Source organism: Polypterus senegalus, chromosome 10, assembly GCF_016835505.1.
Source record: "Polypterus senegalus isolate Bchr_013 chromosome 10, ASM1683550v1, whole genome shotgun sequence".
Classification (NCBI taxonomy): domain Eukaryota; kingdom Metazoa; phylum Chordata; class Cladistia; order Polypteriformes; family Polypteridae; genus Polypterus; species Polypterus senegalus.
Genome location: NC_053163.1, coordinates 21,235,766 through 21,256,244, shown reverse-complemented (window position 1 = coordinate 21,256,244; position 20,479 = coordinate 21,235,766). Strand labels below are relative to the sequence as shown.

The following is a 20,479-nucleotide window of genomic DNA, read 5'->3' as shown; positions in this document are numbered from 1 at the left end:
AGTTGCCTTTACACAGCTTCTCCGCTGTTTTATAAACGAACAACATATAAAGCTATCACCTTGTCAATTGTGTAATGCATTTTTTGAACAGGTTTGATGCATGAAAGTGATCACTCGTACTGCGTTCAGTCAGTTCATGTGAGCTGCTCTCTTGTGTGATGTTGCGATGTCCACGGCTTTATTTAATGTTCGCTAAGACCCGGCACTTAAAAGTTTCTGGCTGCACTCCGGTTGTAATATGACGAAGCTGCGCAAGCTCACTTTTGAGACTGCAACGTATAGTTGTCCACGAGAAAAGCAATCTTGCCTCAAATCAATGGCAACCTTTTGTAGTTAAAAGTTTCTCACTACAGCAAATTCAACTCCATTACAAAGTGATCCAAAGTCTTGTTTATACCTCGTGTCTTCTCAATAAAGTTGTACCTCGCGAATGAAGTATTCGTCGAAGGCATGACAAATGTTAACGTGAGCGTGTCTATAAACTTCATTTAAACTTACTGTTTACACCGTGCTTTGTTTCTGCAGTAGCTGCACTTATGAGTAAGTTTTGGAGCTCTTCCTTGTTTTCTACGTACTGCGTCAGTTCACGTGATAACGTGGGAGGCGTGATGATGTAAGACGCAACTCCGCCCTCCACGGCCATCAAGCTGAAGTCCATTACAATATATGGAGAAAAATAGGTTCCAGTTATGACCATTACACGTAGAATTTCGAAATGAAACCTGTCCAACTTTTGTAAGTAACTGTAAGGAACAAGCCTGCCAAATTTCAGCCTTCTACCTACACGGGAAGTTGGAGAATTAGTGATGAGTCAGTCAGTCAGTGAGTCAGTGAGTAAGTGAGTGAGAGCTTTGCCTTTTATTAGTATAGATCTACAACTGCATTCATGCAATAATTTATTCGTCACTAAAAAGCTTTTTGGATAGCCCTAAAACACACATTAACCTAATCAACATTTACGGTTCATTTATTTTTCATGTCGTTGCCTATGAATCTGCTGGGTATGCTTCTTCAAACGGCTTTGTAGTGCCATTTTTACGTTACTGCTTTTTACGATAGGTACAGACTCTGAACATTTTAAGTACACTGGTCTTGTAGTTTTTTCAGGGAGAATGAACACATACTTATTGGTCCTTTCATCTTTTAAAAATTTATTCTCAGTGTCAACATTTCTTTTCTTAGAACTAGCCATTGTTCAGCCATACACTGGTTTCTTATAACAAACTTTCTACTTTATCAGGAGCACAAAACGACTGGCAGTTTGCCTTCTATTCTTGCTATGGTTTTAAGCCAAATGACTGGCTGAGCTGAGCATTACAATTTAAATAATACGTGCAACTTGATAAGACTAGAAGTTATACTGCTCCTCTGGAGAACTGCATATGAGCTCCAACTGAAGAGAGAGGTTGTCAGCACCCATTCAATGCCACTACTATGGCAATCTGGGACACATCATCTTAACCTGCATACAAGCGGACAATCACATGGAGTATAGGTGGACTCACGGTGGAAGGTACTGCCCTGCAGTTGCACCTTAAACTCTTATGGTTCCCTTTTCCCTGGCTCAAGTCAATGCACACCAAGTATATTCCTTATATAACTCTGGCAGCAGCATCTCCATTGTTGCATGCTGCTTCATCCTGTCACAACAATTTTATAGGAAAAAGGCCAACCTGACCAGTATACATAGTGAGGTCTAGCAATACCCCACTGCCATATGTTGGCTACTTGTGCAGGGCTCGCTTCAGTGTCTGCAAGTGGCGGTGCTGCCTCATCCTTATGCAGTTACACTTGGTCACAACTGGCCTCAAATAAAAAGCGACCAGGAAGAGCCATGTCTGAACCCAAAGACAAGCTTGAAGATGCACCTCAGCCATGCAAGACAGCAGATAAAGGGTATGGCCACCCAATATGATAAGGCGGACTGGAGTTGAACTGCGTCAGAATGTGTGAAACTGCTTACAACCACCGATCTGTCGCCGTATCTGGTGACCATGCCTAATCTCATTGCCTTCCTGCAACTTAGGTTTTGCACATTGCCCTCCTCCTTTAAGAGTGAGCAGTGGAACGTGGATTGCCTAAAGTTAACAAGGAATGCTGTCGCTGCAGCCAATGGGCATCCCAAAAATTAAAGGGGACCATTCTGATGTCATTCATTACAGTCCCAGCAATTTGCCTGCAAAAATATGTCAAACTAGTTTAAAATATTTTATGATGATCATTTATTAGCCTACTGTGGTGGGCTGGTGCCCTGCTTGGGGTTTGTTTCCTGCCTTGAACCCTGTGTTGGCTGGGATTGGCGCCAGCAGATCCCCGTGATCCTGTAGTTAGGATATAGTGAGTTGGATAATGGATGGATGAATTTATTAGCCTAAAACATATAGGGTTGCTAGCGACCCTGAATGCGGTAAAGTGTATTTTTTTCCTGTGCCTTTTAGGTGCTGTGTTTGTAAACAGCACTCTAACAAAACCTGCTTTTTCAGGATTTCATTGTACAGTATATCTATATGTTCATAACAGGTGTTTCTATTTTGTTTCTTTTTATGTTGCTTTATATAGGCATTTATGAGTTTAGAGAGGTGAGATATAAAAAAATAAACGTTGCAATGCTTACTAGCACTGCAAGGCCTTTAGAGGACATCTGATAGCAGATTACAAGTCAATAGGATAATGAAGATGAAGGAAACAAGCAGCTGGTATTTATGAGTTTACTGCTCTACTGCAACAATGTCAACCATTTAATTTATTTATCTCATATAAAAAATAAACTTTCTTGCCAATTTGCAGAATCTTTTATCAAACTTCCAAGAAATAGTACTCACTCAGTAATTACATGATGTTTGTATCATATCATTGCCAAATGATCTTTCCAAAACATAAATGATTTGCCACCAACAAAATTCTGCTCAGGTATGTAGACTTTAGTGATTCCCTTTATCAGTGCGCAAAGTAACAGTTCATTTTCAAAAGGTATTTCTAACTACTGTGAGAAGTAACAGGTAACAAAATGCAAATAACTGAGACGTAAGCCCAGACATTTTTCAGTCATGATCTGCTGTTCATGGGACATTACAAATGATGATTTTGTTGACTGCTACATCTAGCCTTATCCTTCTAAATTATATACACCAAGTGCAAAGAAAGCCAGAGGCTTATCATAACATCAGTACTTATGAACAGTCTGAGTTTGCTTTTCTTTTAGTGTGTGCCGCTCTGTATCAGGCCAGGGTGCAAGTAAACACAAACGTCCCTAACTAACTCCACCCTCCAACAAGCCAGTACATACATGAAATAACAGAAAAATGTATATGTAATATACTAAACTTGATAATTATGCTGGTAGTTATTTATACAAATCAAAGATGCTAGTTTACCTTACAACTTGAATCAGTGTGTGTTTAGACATCTAGGCCAGCAGTTTAAATTTTGAATAGCTATGGACCGGGCAGCGCATTTGTGAAATTTCAGTGAACATTCAAAAGTGGCGTCAGACTTCGCTGTTTGAGCAAAGTCATCGTCTTCTCATGCTTCATCATCTCAATTACTGGAATCCACTGTATAATGCAATCACTGTCCATTTCTGAGCTTCATGTTCTCATAGCCCATATTCCTTGTGTTGTGCAGCCACGAACGCCATGTCAAGAGTTGCTGTTTACTAAAGCAAACTGCAGGGACAGGCATTTAATTTACATTTCTGATTTGATTTTTTTGAACTACCTGCTTAAGTGAATCAATTCTTTTGATGCATTTGTTTCATCTGATTAATTTGCTACAGGTAAAATTCCATTATAACGAATATCTTTACAACAAAATTTTCATTACAAGAAAGTATTTTTATGGTCCAGACAGCTTCCACATATGACACGAGTCTATAGAAATCTCGTTACTACGAAATACATTCAGCAGATACTTTCATTACAATCAAGTGCACAAAAGACCTTAAAATGCCTGAATAAATCATCCAAAGAGCAGTTAGTTCTGTGGTCGCAGCTCAGTTGTGCATAACGATCCCCAAACAGAAAAATTGTAATTTTTTTTTTCATTCGAACTTTCCTCGTACTGTTTTTGGTTTCGGTGGTTTTCAGTGATACCTTTTGCTTATTGTTCGTCAACATTTGAAAAACATCCATTGGAATTTAACTCATTGTCACACTCCTATAGAAACGGCAGACACAAAAAAATGCTAACAGTTCATATTAGAAAAAAACTGACTTTGCCAGTGAATTTGGAATTTCGCCATCTACACTGTCAAATTTCTTCAAAGACGGAGCAAAAAAAGAAGAAAAATCTCAGGTTGCAAACGTATGTAAACTGCTGCATTTGAAGATGCTGTAGACAGCATGCTGAAGAGCGTCCTGAAATGTGATCTCTGCGTCTGTACGGGACAACAGCAGGCTCACAGCTATACTGCGTCTCTCCACCAAAGTAAACAGAAAATATCTTGATGAGTGATACAAGGTTAGGAGCACTACATTGTAAATGCAGATAACAGGATTACTTGGTCACTAACCTGGCCACGACCCAGCCTGACTGCTGTGTCTGTGTATAGCAGAGTCGCAGAGCACGCTACAATAAATAACTGTGCCGTTCCTGTTTCAAGCTGAATAAAGCTGGTTTTGCTAAAGTACTGAGACTAAGCCTCATGTTTTGGGGCGCAAGATAGGGACTTATAGCGTGACCCCGATCTTTTATGATTTGCTTCTGTGGCGCTTCACTGCAGCACTGTGAGCCTGCTGTTGCCCTGCCCCAGCAACGGACAAACAATCTTCCACAGACACTGCAATCGCGCTTCGGGACGCACTTCAGCGTGATGTTCCTGTTGGGTGGGGGGATCCCAAAAGTGTTCAGAAACCTCACAATATGAAGAAGAAGAAAAGGATGATACAGCTTCTGATTGATAACTGTGCTTGACACAACATGCTTCCACATTTAGATATGTTCGCATTGAATTCCTCCAACCCAATTGCACAGCAGTCCCTGGGAGTTCGTTGTAATGGAATTTTACCTGTACTGTATTTGGCATATAATGGAAGCCAGGTCTGGGGGGTGTCACAAATATGTAATTTAATAATTTGTACATTATGTTGATATACAGTATATGTTTGTATGTATATAAATAACATTGCTTATTAATTTACTTATAATTGATTATATATAATTAATTATATTTTACATGATAATACATATGCCACTATCCTGTTTCTCTTAAAGAATCACAAGTGAATGAGAATTGTGCAACTCATAATGATTTAATGACTCAGTTAATGAGTCATTCACAAATCAAATGAATGAGAATTGTTTGACTGTTTCTAGGGTAGTGACTCATTCTCAAATCACATCAGTCAATCATGAGTCAGGTGGTTCTTGTGCAAGCGTTTTAAATATCTATCAGCGAAACAAAAGATGCTGACGACATTACGCAGGAAAGACATGCATGAGCTCCACTGAATACTCACAAATCAGTTCATATGATTCACTGAAAAGAGTCATTCAAGAAGAACTAATTGTTCACGAATCTCCTATCACTAGTTTATGAGTGAACTTGAGGAAGGCAGTGTGCGAGCAACTAGTGGTGGAGGAGCTATCTCAGGAATAACAGTAAGGAGGTTAAAGATGACATGATCGGCCAGCATTGAGGCAGGATTATATCTCTGAAAAATATAGAAGATATTTTTTTCCATCCAAGTTAATAAATTTTGCATCCCCTGTATCACAACAAGCCAGCCCAGGTTACACTGTGCTGAAATCCGGCCATAGTAATACACTTAATTATTATTCCAATGAAAAGGGGTACTGTGGGACTGGTAGCAACATTTTAATTCCACAATTCGCAAAACATATCACTTTTTGATAATGAAGATCTTTCTTTAAGATCATGGGATTAAATAAATAATTAAATTAAAAAAATAAAGAAATAAATAATAAATGGAAGACCTGCATTTTGTGCATGGTACTGAGCAATAAGCATGAAATACTGTATATAAATATGAACAGATTGGTCATGTAAACACTTATAAAGTATCTCTTACTTATTGTGTTTGTAAAAATACAAAACACTTACCATTTTTAAATTCAGAATCTTATTCAGCTTGTCCAGTTCCTTTCTTATTGCAGAGACTTCATTGTTAATATCACACAGAAACCATATCTGTATAGAAATGGAAAAGGTCAGATGAAAAAAATTTAAAAATTTAATTTTACAGTATAAGAATAAAAAACCAGGCACCTTCCTAATAATGTATGCATTTATACCATTTTCATAGTGTGTGGTGGAGATACCAGAACACACAAAGATGCCTTCTGTTGCTCAAAACAGAATATTATTTTATTTTTCTTTTTGGGCTTTTAGAAAAATCCATATGTCAAAAATATATAATTAATGTATAATTACTTATATTTAGTTATTATTTTGTTTTTTTTGTGCTCAAAAAAATTAAAGGAACACTTTTTAATCTGAGTATAGTATCAAGTCAATGACACTTCTGGGCTATTGATCTGGTCAGTTAAGGAGCAGAGGGGGTTGTGAATCAGTTTCAGCTGCTTTGGTATTAATGATATTAACAACAGGTACACTAGACGGGCAATAACCCAGCAACATGGGATGCACAAACCAGTGTGTTTCTTCATGCCAGTCCCAAGCAATGGGGAGGGTTACGTCAGGAAGGGCATCCGGTGTAAAATTTTGGCAAATCAATATGCGGACAACAATACAAATTTCCATACCGGATCGGGCGAGCCCCGGGTTAATAACGATAGCCACCAGTAGTGTTATTCAACAGGGTGCTGGTGGAAATTGGGCTACTGTTGACCAAAGAAGAAGAAGGAGAAGAAGAGGGGGAGACGTGTCCGGAGGCAGGAAGAGAGGAGGAAGTAAAAGAGAGTGGAACTGAGGGTAGGAGCTTTGAATGTTGGCAGTATGACTGGTAAGGGGAGAGAGTTAGCAGATATCATGGAGAGAAGGAAGGTTGATATATTGTGCATGCAAGAGACTAAATGGAAGGGGAGTAAGGCCAGGTGGATCAGAGGTGGATTCAATTTGTTCTATCATGGTATGGATGGGAGGAGAAATGGAATAAGGGTTATTCTGAAGGAACAGTATGTCAAGAGTGTCTCGGAGGTGAAAAGAATGTCAGGCAAATTAATGATTATGAAGCTGGAAATTGGAGGTGTGATGATGAATGTTGTTAGTGCATATGCACCACAAGTTGAGTGTGTGATGGATGAAAAGGAAGATTTTTGGAGTGAGTTGGATGAAGTGATGAACAGTGTACCCAAGGGAGAGAAAGTGGTGATTGGAGCGGATTTCAATGGACATGTTGGGGAAGGGAACAGAGGAGACGAGGAGGTGATGGGTAGTGTGAAAGAAAAAATATTATTAACTGTAATTATAAGTAGTTAAATACCAAGGACTGCATTATGTATTAATCATGCTAAAAAAAAGCTATATGATTAGTTTTTCACTTATGTAGAACAAGAATTAAGCTTGCATACAGAATTATGAGAGTGGCTTGCATTCTTTTATGAAAAACTGCTGACCACTTGATACTAACAGAACATCTTGTGATATTATAAATCAGTTGTGACCGTTTCTGAATTCTTGCTTAAAACTATAAGAAACATGTCACTTATGGATTAATAAATAAGGATTTATTAATCTAACCAAACAAATGTAATCTAATGTACTGAACTATAAGAAACTGCTTTAAACTGGTCTTGTGTGTGTGTGCTGATAAGGGTGTATTTCTTAGGAATATGAGTGCTCTGATAACTCTTTATTTTGGTAAGAAACTCTGTGCACTGCTGCATGTAATAAATCAGGATGTAACCGTAACTTATAACAAATGTATGTATGAACTCAAAATGAACTGCCATGTTTTTTCTCTTTGGTTAATGAACAACCTAGGTATATAGAGGGAGGCCCCACGTTAGGCTGCAGGCTGTCTGATCTGAGCAGTCAGTGACAATGAGCTTGTGCTGCGGCTGTCAATCTCTTTGACTCACCAAGAATAAAGAAATTGCTTTTTACTTTAAATTGGTGTTTGTCTCCCATTAGTTTTCCGACTTTAGTGCCCACAGTAGGTATGGTGTCAAGGAAAGGAATGAAGAAGGTCAGAGGATAATGGATTTTTGCCAAAAGGATGGACATGGCTATGGTGAATACATATTTTAAGAAGAGGGAGGAACACAGGGTGGCGTACAGGAGTGGAGGAAGATGCACACAGGTAGATTACATCCTATGCAGATGAGTCAATCTGAAGTGAGAATGAAGACTGCAAAGTAGTGGCAGGGGAAAGTGTAGTTAAGCAGCATAGGATAGTGGTCTGTAAGATGATGTTGGAGATCAAGAAGAGGAAGAGAGTGAGGGCAGAGCCAAGGATCAAATGGTGGAAGTTGAAAAAAGAAGACTGCAAGGTTGAGTTTAGGGAGGAGATGAGGCAGGCACTGGGTGGTAGTGAAGAGTTGCCAGAGAGTTAGGAAACTACAGCAGATGTAGTAAGGGTGACAGCAAGAAGGGTGCTTGGCGTGACATCTGGACAGAGGAAGGAGGAAAAGGAAGCCTGGTGGTGTAATAGGGAAGTATAGGAGAGTATACACAGGTAGAGGATGGCAAAGATGAAGTGGGATAGTCAGAGAGATGCAGAAAGTAGACAAGAGTACAAGGAGATAAGGCACAAGGTGAAGAGAGAGGTGGCGAAGGCTAAAGAAAAAGCGTATGATGAGTTGTATGAGATGTTGGACACTAAGAAGGGAGAAAAGGACCGATTGGCTAGACAGAGGGACTGAGCTGGGAAAGATGTGCAACAGGTTAGGGTAATAAAGGATAAAGATGGAAACGTACTCGCAAGCGAGGAGAGGGTGTTGAGCAGATGGAAAGAGAACTTTGAGAGGCTTATGAATGAAGAGAACGAGAGAGAGAAGAGGTTGGTTGATGTAGAGATAGGAATCAGGAAGTGCAACGGATTAGCAAGGAGGAAGTAAGGACAGCTATGAAGAGGATGAAGAATGGAAAAGCCGTTGGTCTAGATGACATACCTGTGGAAGCATGGAGGTGTTTAGGAAAGATGGCAGTGGAGTTTTTAACCAGATTGTTTAATGGAATCTTTGCAAGTGAGAGGATGCCTGAGGAGTGGAGAAGAAGTATACTGGTGCCGATATTTAAGAATAAGGGGAATGTACAGGACTCTAGTAACTATAGGGGGATAAAATTGATGAGCCACAACTCGAGAGGAGTTGTGGTATTGTATGAGGAGGCCGGGAGTGGCAGAGAAGTATGTAAGAGTTGTACAGGATATGTACGAGGGAAGTGTAACTGTGGTGAGGTCTGCGGTAGGAGTGACAGATGCATTCAAGGTGGAGGTGGGATTACATCAGGGATCGACTCTGAGCCCTTTCTTATTTGCAATGGTGATGGACAGGTTGACAGACGAGATTAGACAGGAGTCCCCGTGGACTATGATGTTTGCTGATGACACTGTGATCTGCAGTGAGAATAGGGAGAAGGTTGAGGAGACACTGGAGAGGTGGAGATTTGCTCTAGAGAGGAGAGGAATGAAGGTCTGCAGGACCACCAAGACAGAATACATGTGTGTAAATGAAAGGGAGGTCACAGGAATGGTGAGGATGCAGGAAGTAGAGTTGGCGAAGGTGGATGAGTTTAAATACTTTGGATCAACAGTACAGAGTAATGGGGATTGTGGAAGACAGGTGAAAAAGAGAGTGCAGGCAGGGTGGAATGGGTGGAGAAAAGTGTCAGGAGTGATTTGTGACAAACAGATATCAGCAAGAGAGAAAGGGAAGGTATACTGGATGGTATGAGACCAGCTATGTTATATGTGTTGGAGACGGTGGCACTGACCAGATAGCAGGAGACAGAGCTGGAGGTAGCACAGTTATTTGCATTGGGTGTGACAAGGATGGACAGGATTAGAAATGAGTACATTAGAGGGTCAGCTCAGGTTGGACTGTTGGGAGACAAAGTCAGAGAGGCAAGATTGTGTTGGTTTGGACATGTGCAGAGGAGAGATTCTGAGTATATTGGGAGAAGGATACTAAAGATAGAGCTGACAGGCAAGAGAAAAAGAGGAAGGCCTAAGAGAAGGTTTATGGATGTGGTGAGAGTGGACATGAAGGTGATGGGGGTAAAAGAAGAAAATACAGAGGACAGAAAGATATGGAAGAAGATGATCCGCTGTGGCGAACACTAATGGGAGCAACCGAAAGAAGAAGAAGACACTAGAGGGGCAACAATGAGACGACCCCCAAAACAGGAATGGTTTCAGAGGTGGAGGCCACTCACATTTTCCCCTCCTCATCTGTTTTTTCACTCGTTTTGCATTTGGCTACGGTCAGTGTCACTATCAATACGTGCCATTGCCAGGTTTGCTGTGTCTCCCAGCACAGTCTCAAGGGCATGGAGGAGATTCTGGGAGACAAGTAGTTACTATAGGAGAGCCGGACAGGGCTGTAGAAGTTTCTTAACCCATTAGCAGAGCTAACCGGTATCTGCTCCTTTGGGCAAGGAGGAACAGGAGGAGCGCTGCCATATCCTACAAAATGACCTCCAGCAGGCAGGCCACTGGTGTGAATGTCTCTGACCAAGCAATCATTAACAGACTTCATGAGGGTGGTCTGAGCGGCCAACATCCTCTACTGGGCCCTTTGCTCACTGCCCAGCACCATGGAGCTCAATTGGGATTTTCCATAGAATACCAGAATTGGCAGGTCCACCACTGGTGCCCCGTGCTTTTCACAGATGAGAGCAGGTTCACCTTGAGCACATGTGACAAACATGAAAGGGTCTGGAGAAGCTGTGGAGAACCGTATGCTGCCTGTAACATCATTCAGCATGACCAGTTTGGTGGTGAGTCAGTGATGGTCTGAGGAGGCATATCCATGGAGGGAAGCACAGACCTCTACAGGCTATACAATGGCACCTTGACTGCCATCAGGTATTGGGATGAAATCCTTGGACCCATTGTCAGACCCTATGCTTGTGCAGTGGGTCCTAGGTTCCTCCTGGTGCACAACAATGCCTTGACTCATGTGACAAGAGTATGTAGGCAGTTCCTGGAGGATGGAGGAATTGATACCATTGACTGGCCCCCACGCTCGCCTGACCTAAATCCAAAAGGACACCTCTGGGTGGGACATTATGTTTGGGTCCATCCGACGCCACCAGGTTGCACCTCACCTGTCCAAGAGCGCAGTGATGTCCTGGTCCAATTCTGGGAGGAGATCCCCCAGGACACCATCCTTGGTCTCATTAGGAGCATGAGACGACGTTGTCAAGTATGCATACAAGCATGTGGGGGCCATACAAACTACTGAGTATGATTTGTAGTTGTTGCAATGAAATTTCAGCAAAATGGACAAGCCTGCCTGCTGCATCATTTTTTCACTTTGATTTTCGGGGTGTCTTTGAATTCAGCCCTCAGTAGGTTGATCATTTTTATTTCCATCAAACAATGTGGAATCCTTTCGTTCTAAACACATTACCAGTCCATATCAGTAGAGATTTCCTGCAGGATTTTTTTCCATTGTGATCTGATGTGTTTTCAAAGTATTCCTTTAATTTTTAGAGCAGTTTTTATATATATATATATATATATATATATATATATATATATATATATATATATATATATATATATATATATATATATATGCATATCCATCCCTGCATGTAGGCCCTCCAACCTGCAGGGAAAAACTTGGGGGTTGGTGGCAGAATTGGCACTCCAGTCACCATAAAAAAAAAATTACACTGTTCCACTCCGTCTGAACTAGTGTGGTGCTGAGCTATCACCCATTGCATGGCTGCACTTGGGTCCTAATCTAGATCCTGAGTTGGTTTGTCGTGTGGTGGGTGCGGCAATGCACTGTATCAGTGCGTGCTCCTAACCTCCTCCTCCTATATATATATATATATATATATATATATATATATATATATATATATATATATATATATACGAGGTGTGGCAGAAAAGTAATGAGACTGGCAACACTGCAAGCAATCTGACAACGCTGCGCTGTTGACCTTGATAGAGCATGTGTATCAGTACCCTCCCATAGCTCAGTGCGAGCTTCAAGTCCTTCTGTTAACTACGTGATTTTTGTGACTGCTATTAGCGAAGTTGTGCTTTTGGTTGTGCGTCACGCAAAATGGAACAGCGGAATTTGGAGCAACGTTGTGCCATTAAATTTTGTGTTAAGCTTGGAGAATCGGCAAGTGTGACCAAGTTTTTTATAAAGACGTCCTTGAAAGGCTCAGAAAAAGGGTCATTCGTGTGAGACCACACATTGCAGACAAATGGATGCTCCATCATGACAACGCCCCATGTCACACTGCCCTCTCCATAACAGAATTTTTGACCTCAAAAAGCATTCCTGTGGTTCCCCAGCCCCCTTTTTCCTTATTAAGGACGTCATTTCGGGACTTTAGAAAACATCCAAAAGAGTGTAACGGACATGCTGAAGACCATACCGGTTGAAGACTTCCAGCGCTGCTACCAACAGTGGGAACAACGTCTCCATCGGTGTGTAGCTGCCCAAGGGAACTACTTTGAAGGGGATAACATTGATGTTTGAAAAAAATAAAAACTTTGGTAAATACAAAATCAGTCTCATTACTTTTCTGCCACACCTTGTATATATGTATATATATATGTATACAGTGGTACTTTGAGATAAGAGTTTAATTCATTCTGTGACCGAGCTCATAAGTCAAAATGCTCGTATCTCAAATCAATTTTCCCCATTGAAATTAATTGAAATGAGATTAATTTGTGCCAGCCCCCAAAATACCACCACAATTTTTTGTTAAATATTTTCAACATAACAAAAATGTATTTATAATGAACAAATATTGTATACAAACAAAATCAAACCTAATACATAAAAGAGAATCAAAAGAAATAAGCAGATGTTGGCGGAGCCGATTAGTGTATTGTAATGTTTTTTTCTTTCACTTTACTTTTGCTTAACTTAATTTTCTTTTTCAGTAGTTTTTTCTTTTTTGGTATGCTTCGTCACTTTCATTCGCAGGTTGTTTCAATAGAAATCTGTCCAAGGAGCTTTGTTTCTTCCTCCCATTTAGAATGTTTCTGAAATGAGTTAGGCAAGTTTCTTTAAATTGCGCCGCTGCACCACCATTTGCAACTTTTTCAGGGTGTTTCTTTTCAATAAAATCTGAAACTTTTTCCCATATTGCCAACACTTCCTTTATCTCACTTGAAGAGATAACCTCCTCTGCCTCTGGCTCCTCTGTGATACCAATCTCCTGCAGAACCTCCGTATGTTGCTGCGTCTGTAGTTCCGTCAACTCCTCCGTTGTCAGTTCTTCAGAATGTGCAGCAACAAGGTCTTTGATGGCTCGTATTTCGAATTTTGGCTCGTAATTAAAGGCAAAAAATCAACCTAGTGACGGCTGGTATCTCAAAAAACTTGCACGTTAGGGCACTTGTATTTCAAGGTACCACTGTATGCATGTATATATATATATATATATATATATATATGTATATATATATATATATATATATATATATATATATATATATATATATATATATATATATATATATATATATATATATATATATATATATATGTATATGCCCTAACACCGGAAGCACTCCTAGGTCTGACATTAAAGGAAAGCTATCGAGCCTCCTCCAGTTGAGTCAGAGTCAGGATGAAGGAAGGCAGCTCTTGCAGAAGGGATGTGGACACAGAGAGAGAAGAGAAGGAAGGAAGGAAGGAAGGAAGGAAGGAAGGAAGGAAGGAAGGAAGAATTTGTTTGTAATTGCTCGTGCAATCTTGTGGAGAAAACCTTTGTGAGGCATTTTATAATAAAACCTCTGTTTTGAACCCATGACTTGTGCTGGTTGTTTTTAGGGTTTGGAGCTTGGTGGCACTCCCTATGTGTCAGAAGTATTAACTTGTACACTAATATAAAAGAATCTCAGAGGTTAAAGTACCTTTTGTGAACACATTTACACAGACAGATGTAGGAAAGAAAAGCAAGATAGGAACATAAAGATTCACTTTTTAATTGTAAGCAGAAAACTTACTAAGCATTTCATATATTTTTGTCTATAAAGATTTTTTTGTTAACACTTACGCCTTCTGAAGTCAATTTCTTATTGAACTTGTCCAGTTCTTTCTTTATTGCAGAGAAGGCACCTGTTATGTCACTCAGTAACACTTTCTCCTGTATGGGAAAAAAATATGGTCACATTAACAGAATGTGACAAAGCAGTATAACAAGCATAAACGGGCTGCCTTCGAATTAATCTGTGCCTTTACGTCAGTTCCACAGTGTGAGCTGGAGACATCAGAAGAAGCCAACACTTACTCTGTTGTTCAAAACAAAATTAATTTAACATCTTTTGCATTATTAAAATGCATATAACCAAAAATAAGGTTAAACTGCTCCAACCAAATCTATGCTCTGAGTTATTAATTGTGTTTATTCACATATAGATTTTTGTAAAATTAAACAGTGAATAAGTATATTAGCACAAAAAAACTGTCATTTGGAAAATCCCATGCAACATGCGCATAAATAAACAGTTTGATACAAGATAAATGGAAGTACATGTTTATCTAGCTTAATTAAGTCACTTTTAGAATGCATATTCAATAAATAAATAAATAACATACATATATACAGTCATGGGAAAACAGTACACCCTTCATCAATTCGGTAGTTTTATTAATGAGGGTCTAAATTATATTATGTTGTCATTAATAACTTGTATAACTAGAGAAATCTAATCTTAGGTGACAAAGAAAACATAACAGATTTCAATATATTGTTTTTTTCCCAAAAATAAGCAAATATTCAGTAACAATTTGGGAAAAAGTAAAGCTGATGTCACATTACATAACTATGGGGCATGTGAGACTTGATGACTGCAGTTACTGATCTCACTGCTGAACCATGTCAATTTAAAAGACTGAAAATATCTAGGTCATGATATATATACCAACTGTGCCATCCAGCACAGTCCTGCTTGCCCTTTTTGTGCCTCCAATAACTAATTCCCTGACAAGAGCCAGTACTGTACAAATTCTTAACAGCTATGGTGAGTTCAGCCACAATACTGGCCCTTTTTTACATACTGTAGTGGTATGTGAAACATGAAATATTAGACAAACAAGCCTTTCTTCTGTTTGTATGGTCCACAACATAAGCATTCCTTTTTCTCATCACTCTCATGCACACTGAGCTCACCCCTACACATAAAGACAAAATCAAACCTGTTTGAATTTGTTGGGGCAAGTTGTGAACTAGCTGGAGCAAATTGCTGGGTATATCAAATTAAACAACTGAAATTAAACAAGTGTGCCTCTGACTTGCTAAGATTATGTAAATTAAGGCTATGACTGAAAAGCACTGGAAAATTCATGTAATGTAAGATGGCCTTAAATACACCCTTTCAACTCCCTCAATAATGAACAGAGTACTTAGCAGCCAGGTGTTACTAATCAGTTACTAGGAAGTATGACTACCTCTATATCAGAAAAACATTTGGCAGTTTTTACTTTTTATAAAGCATTTCTTTTTTGATTAAGATCTCTTTAATAATATAGAACACTTACCCCTTTGGAAATCAGAATGTCATTCAGCTTGTCAAATTCCCTCTTTATTCCTGAGGGTTCATCTCTTATATTGCTAAATAACAATTTTTCCTGTGTGGAAATAGACATGTTCAGACTCAAAAAAGATAAATCTAAAAATAACTTTATTATTTAGTTTTCCAGTGAAGGCATTATGAGAAAGTAGGACAATAAGGGTGGAGCAGATCTCATAAATTGAATTATCAGGGCACTCTTATTAGGCAAGCAATCAAAAAGATCTAAAACTGCATACTGAGTTATTATTGTGTTCATATATTTATGTAGATATGATATTATTAAACAATGAACATTAGTATAAAGGAGGTTTACCACTTGGGAAAACTCATGCACCACACTGATAAAGTAGCAAAACAAAGTTGTCAAATATGAAAATGTTTGATACACAGTGGATGGATGTAAATGTTTTTTAAGGTCCTTTTTAAAGCAGTGGAATTAAGGAATACAATAAATAAAGAAATAATAAGCACTGTAAATGCAAAGGAAGGCCAACATTTTGTGTATAATTCTTAGCAATGACCATAAAATAACATAAATGTAAGCAGACTAGTCACATAAAAAACACTTTTTAAGCATTTCTTACTTAATATATCTTTAATAGTCCTGCGGTTGGTTGGCACCCTGCCCAGGATTGTTTCCTGCCTTGTGCCCTGTGTTGGCTGGGATTGGCTCCAGCAGACCCCCGTGACCCTGTATTCGGATTCAGCAGGTTAGAAAATGGATGGATGGATATCTTTAATAATAAAGACCACTTACTCTTTCTGAATTCAGAATGCCATTCAGCTTGTTTAGTTTTTCCATGATTGCAAAGTCTTCATCTCTTATATTGTGCTGTGTGTAAATAGTAAAGACCGGATGAAAAAATCACTTTTTGACATTGTGGTGAAGACTTTACAACACAAAACAAGAGCTTCTGTTGTTCAAAACAGAATATTAATTTATTTTTCTTTTTAGGCTATTAGAAAAGTTCTTATGCCAGAAATCAGGTTAACTTTCTGTTATGAACTGAATCATATATTAACTTCTACTTTTACTTAAAAGTAAAAGCTGACCATGCAGATGATGCAGACAATACATGCCTGCTTTTGCTTTTGGTATGTTATTTATTTCTTTATCTCTTCACTTTTTATGCATGTATTGATTCCTTCAATCACTTCATATTTATTCCCACTATCATCACAAAGTAAATTTACTAGCACAATTTGATTTACATCAAAGTATCCATCTGTTTAAACCTTTACATGTGTACCACCTCTCTATTGCTTACTCATGAGAGTTCTGCATGGGTGTTTACCCAAGAGGAAAACTTATTGTATGCTAATATACCTACCTACACATTTGCAAACATGTCATATTCACTATGCATGTGCTGTAAATACAATTAAAAATAGTTGTAGATGCATTTAAATTTGTTCCTGGTAGAAGTTAATAGATCAACCCAGCTACAGGGGATGCACAAACCGGTGTGTTTCTTTGTGCCGGTCCCAAGCCCGGATAAATGGGGAGGGTTATGTCAGGAAGGGCATCCAGTGTAAAATTTTGCCAAATCAGATATGCGGACAACAATACAAATTTCCATACCGGATAGGTTGAGCCCCGGGTTAACAACGACTACCACCAGTACTGTTAGTCAACAGGGTGCTGGCGGAAATTGGGCTACTGTTGGCTGAAGAAGAAGAAGAAGGAGAAGAAGAGGGGGAGACATGTCTGGAGGCAGGAAGAGAGGAGGAAGGTAAAGAGAGTGGAACTGAGGGTAGGAACTTTGAATGTTGGCAGTATGACTGGTAAGGGGAGAGAGTTAGCAGATATGATGGAGAGAAGCAAGGTTGATATATTGTGCGTGCAAGAGACTAAATGGAAGGGGAGTAAGGCCTGGTGGATCAGAGGTGGATTCAATTTGTTCTATCATGGTATGGATGGGAGGAGAATTGGAATAAGGGTTATTCTGAAGGAACAGTATGTCAAGAGTGTCTCGGAGGTGAAAAGAGTGTCAGGCAAATTAATGATTATGAAGCTGGAAATTGGAGGTGTGATGATGAATGTTGTTAGTGCATATGCACCGCAAGTTGAGTGTGTGATGGATGAGAAAGAAGTTTTTGGACTGAGCTGGATGAAGTGATGAACAGTGTACCCAAGAGACAGAAAGTGGCGATTGGAGTGAATTTCAATGGGCATGTTGGTGAAGTGAACAGAGGAGACGAGGAGGTGATGGGTAGGTATGGTGTCAAGGAGAGAAATGAAGAAGGTCAGAGAATAGTGGATTTTGCCAAAAGGATAGACATGGCTGTGATGAATATGTATTTTAAGAAGAGGGAGGAACATAGGGTGACGTACAAGAGTGGAGGAAGATTCACACAGGTAGATTACATCCTATGCAGAAGAGTTGATCTGAACGAGATTGAAGACTGCAAAGTGGTGGCAGGGGAAAGTGTAGTTAAGCAGCATAGGATGGTTATCTGTAGGATGACAATGGAGATCAAGAAGAGGAAGAGAGTGAGGGCAGAGTCAAGGATCAAATTGTGGAATTTGAAAAAGGAAGACTGCAAGGTTGAGTTTAGGGAGAATGTGAGACAGGCACTGGGTGGTAGGGAAGAATTACTAGACAGTTGGGAAACTACAGCAGATGTAGTAAGGGTGACAGCAAGAAGGGTGCTTGGCGTGATATCTGGACAGAGGAAAGAGAAAAAGGAAACCTGGTGGTGGAATGGGGAAGTACAGGAGAGTATAAAGAGGAATAGGATGGCAAAGAAGAAGTGGGATCATCAGAGAGATGCAGAAAGTAGACAAGAGTACAAGGAGATAAGGTGCAAGGTGAAGAGAGAGGTGGCGAAGGCTAAAGAAAAGGAGTATGATGAGTTGTATGAGAGGTTGGACACTAAGGAGGGAGAAAAGGAACTGTACCGACTGGCTAGACAGAGGGACCGAGCTGAGAAAGATGTGCAGCAGGTTAGGGTAATAAAGGATAAAGATGGAAACGTACTCACAAGCAAAGAGAGTGTGTTGAGCAGATGGAAAGAGTACTTTGAGAGGCTGATGAATGAAGAGAACGAGAGAGAGAAGAGGTTGGATGATGTGGAGATAGTGAATCAGGATGTGCAACAGATTACCAAGGAGGAAATAAGGACAGCTATGAAGAGGATGAAGAATGGAAAAGCCGTTGGTCCAGATGACATACCTGTGGAAGAATGGAGGTGTTTAGGAGAGATGGCAGTGGAGTTTTTAACTAGATTGTTTAATGGGATCTTGGAAAGTGAGAGGATGCCTGAAGAGTGGAGAAGATGTGTACTGGTGCTGATATTTAAGAAGAAAGGGGATGTTCAGGACTGCAGTGACTACAGGGGGATAAAATTAATGAGCCACAGCATGAAGTTATGGGAAAGAGTAGTGGAAGCTAGGTTAAGAAGTGAGGTGATGATTAGTGGGCAGCAGTATGGTTTCATGCCAATAAAGAGCACCACAAATGCAATGTTTGCTCTAAGGATGTTGATGGAGAAGTATAGAGAAGGCCAGAAGGAATACAGGAAATGTCCGAGGGAAGTGTGACCGTGGTGAGGTCTGCATTAGGAGTGACGGATGCATTCATATTGGTGGTGGGATTACATCAGGGATCGGCTCTGAGCCCTTTCTTATTTGCAATGGCGATGGACAGGTTGACAGACGAGATTAGACAGGAGTCCCCGTGGACTATGATGTTTGCTGATGACATTGTGATCTGTAGTGATAGTAGGGAGCAGGTTGAGGAGACCCTGGAGAAGTGGAGATATGCTCTAGAGAGGAGAGGAATGAAGGTCCGTAGGAACAAGACAGAATACATGTGTGTAAATGAGAGGGAGGTCAGAGGAATGGTGAGGATGCAAGGAGTAGAGTTGGCGAAGGTGGATGAGTTTAAATACTTGGGGTCAACAGTACAGATTAATGGGGATTGTGGAAGAGAGGTGAAAAAGAGAGTGCAGGCAGGGTGGAATGGATGGAGAAGAGTGTCAGGAGTTATTTGTGACAGACGGATATCATCCATCTATCCATTATCCAACCCGCTATATCCTAACTACATGGTCATGGGGGTCTGCTGGAGCCAATCCCAACCAGCACAGGGCACAATGCAGGAAACAAACCCCGGGCAGGGCGCCAACCCACTGCATAGATGGACATCAGCAAGAGTGAAAGGGAAGGTCTAAAGTACGGTAGTGAGACCAGATATGGTATTTGGGCTGGAGACGGTGGCACTGACCAGAAAGTAGGAGACAGAGCTGGAGGTAACACAGTTAAAGATGCTAAGATTTGCACTGGGTGTGACGAGGATGGATAGAATTAGAAATGAGTACATTAGAGGGTCGGCTCAAGTTGGACGGTTGGGAGACAAAGTCAGAGAGGCGAGATTGCGTTGGTTTGGACATGTGCAGAGAAGAGATGCTGAGTATATTGGGAGAAGGATGTTAAGGATAGAGCTGCTAGGGAAGAGAAAAAGAGGAAGGCCTAAGAGTAGGTTTATGGATGTGGTGAGAGAGGACGTGCAGATGATGGGTGTAACAGAACAAGATGCAGAGGAGCAGCCGAAAGAAGAAGAAGAAGAGAAGAAGTGCTAATTATTTGATTGATTCATTAATTCATCCATTCACACTAATTAAGTAACTTAATTAAAACAGGTGATTGTATGAGCATTAAAGGCATACATTCACAAGATATTTATAAAGAGAAAACCAATAAAGTATTTCTGAATATGTCAGAACATTTGCTTTTTTGGTTAAACTCATGTAACACCTTCCTACGTAAGCAGTAGAGGGCTGCTATACTGTACATGGAAATGTTGGATATAAGTGAAGATACTTTGTAAACA

At 40.0% G+C, this 20,479-nt stretch overlaps 1 protein-coding gene across 6 annotated transcripts in view; it reads right to left on the bottom strand.

Annotated features, from left to right (window-relative positions):
• Positions 1-20,479, bottom strand: part of LOC120536904 — a 290,128-nt gene that overhangs the window by 108,361 nt on the left and 161,288 nt on the right. For 5 of the 6 annotated variants that reach the window (XM_039765463.1, XM_039765465.1, XM_039765459.1 and 2 more), the window contains 4 exons: positions 16,402-16,476; positions 15,610-15,699; positions 14,126-14,215; positions 6,062-6,148 (listed from right to left, as the gene is read on the bottom strand). In XM_039765463.1, the coding sequence (XP_039621397.1) occupies positions 6,062-6,148; positions 14,126-14,215; positions 15,610-15,699; positions 16,402-16,476 (342 nt within the window). The remainder of the gene's footprint in view (positions 1-6,061; positions 6,149-14,125; positions 14,216-15,609; positions 15,700-16,401; positions 16,477-20,479) is intronic. The other variant, XM_039765462.1, reaches the window with a different exon arrangement.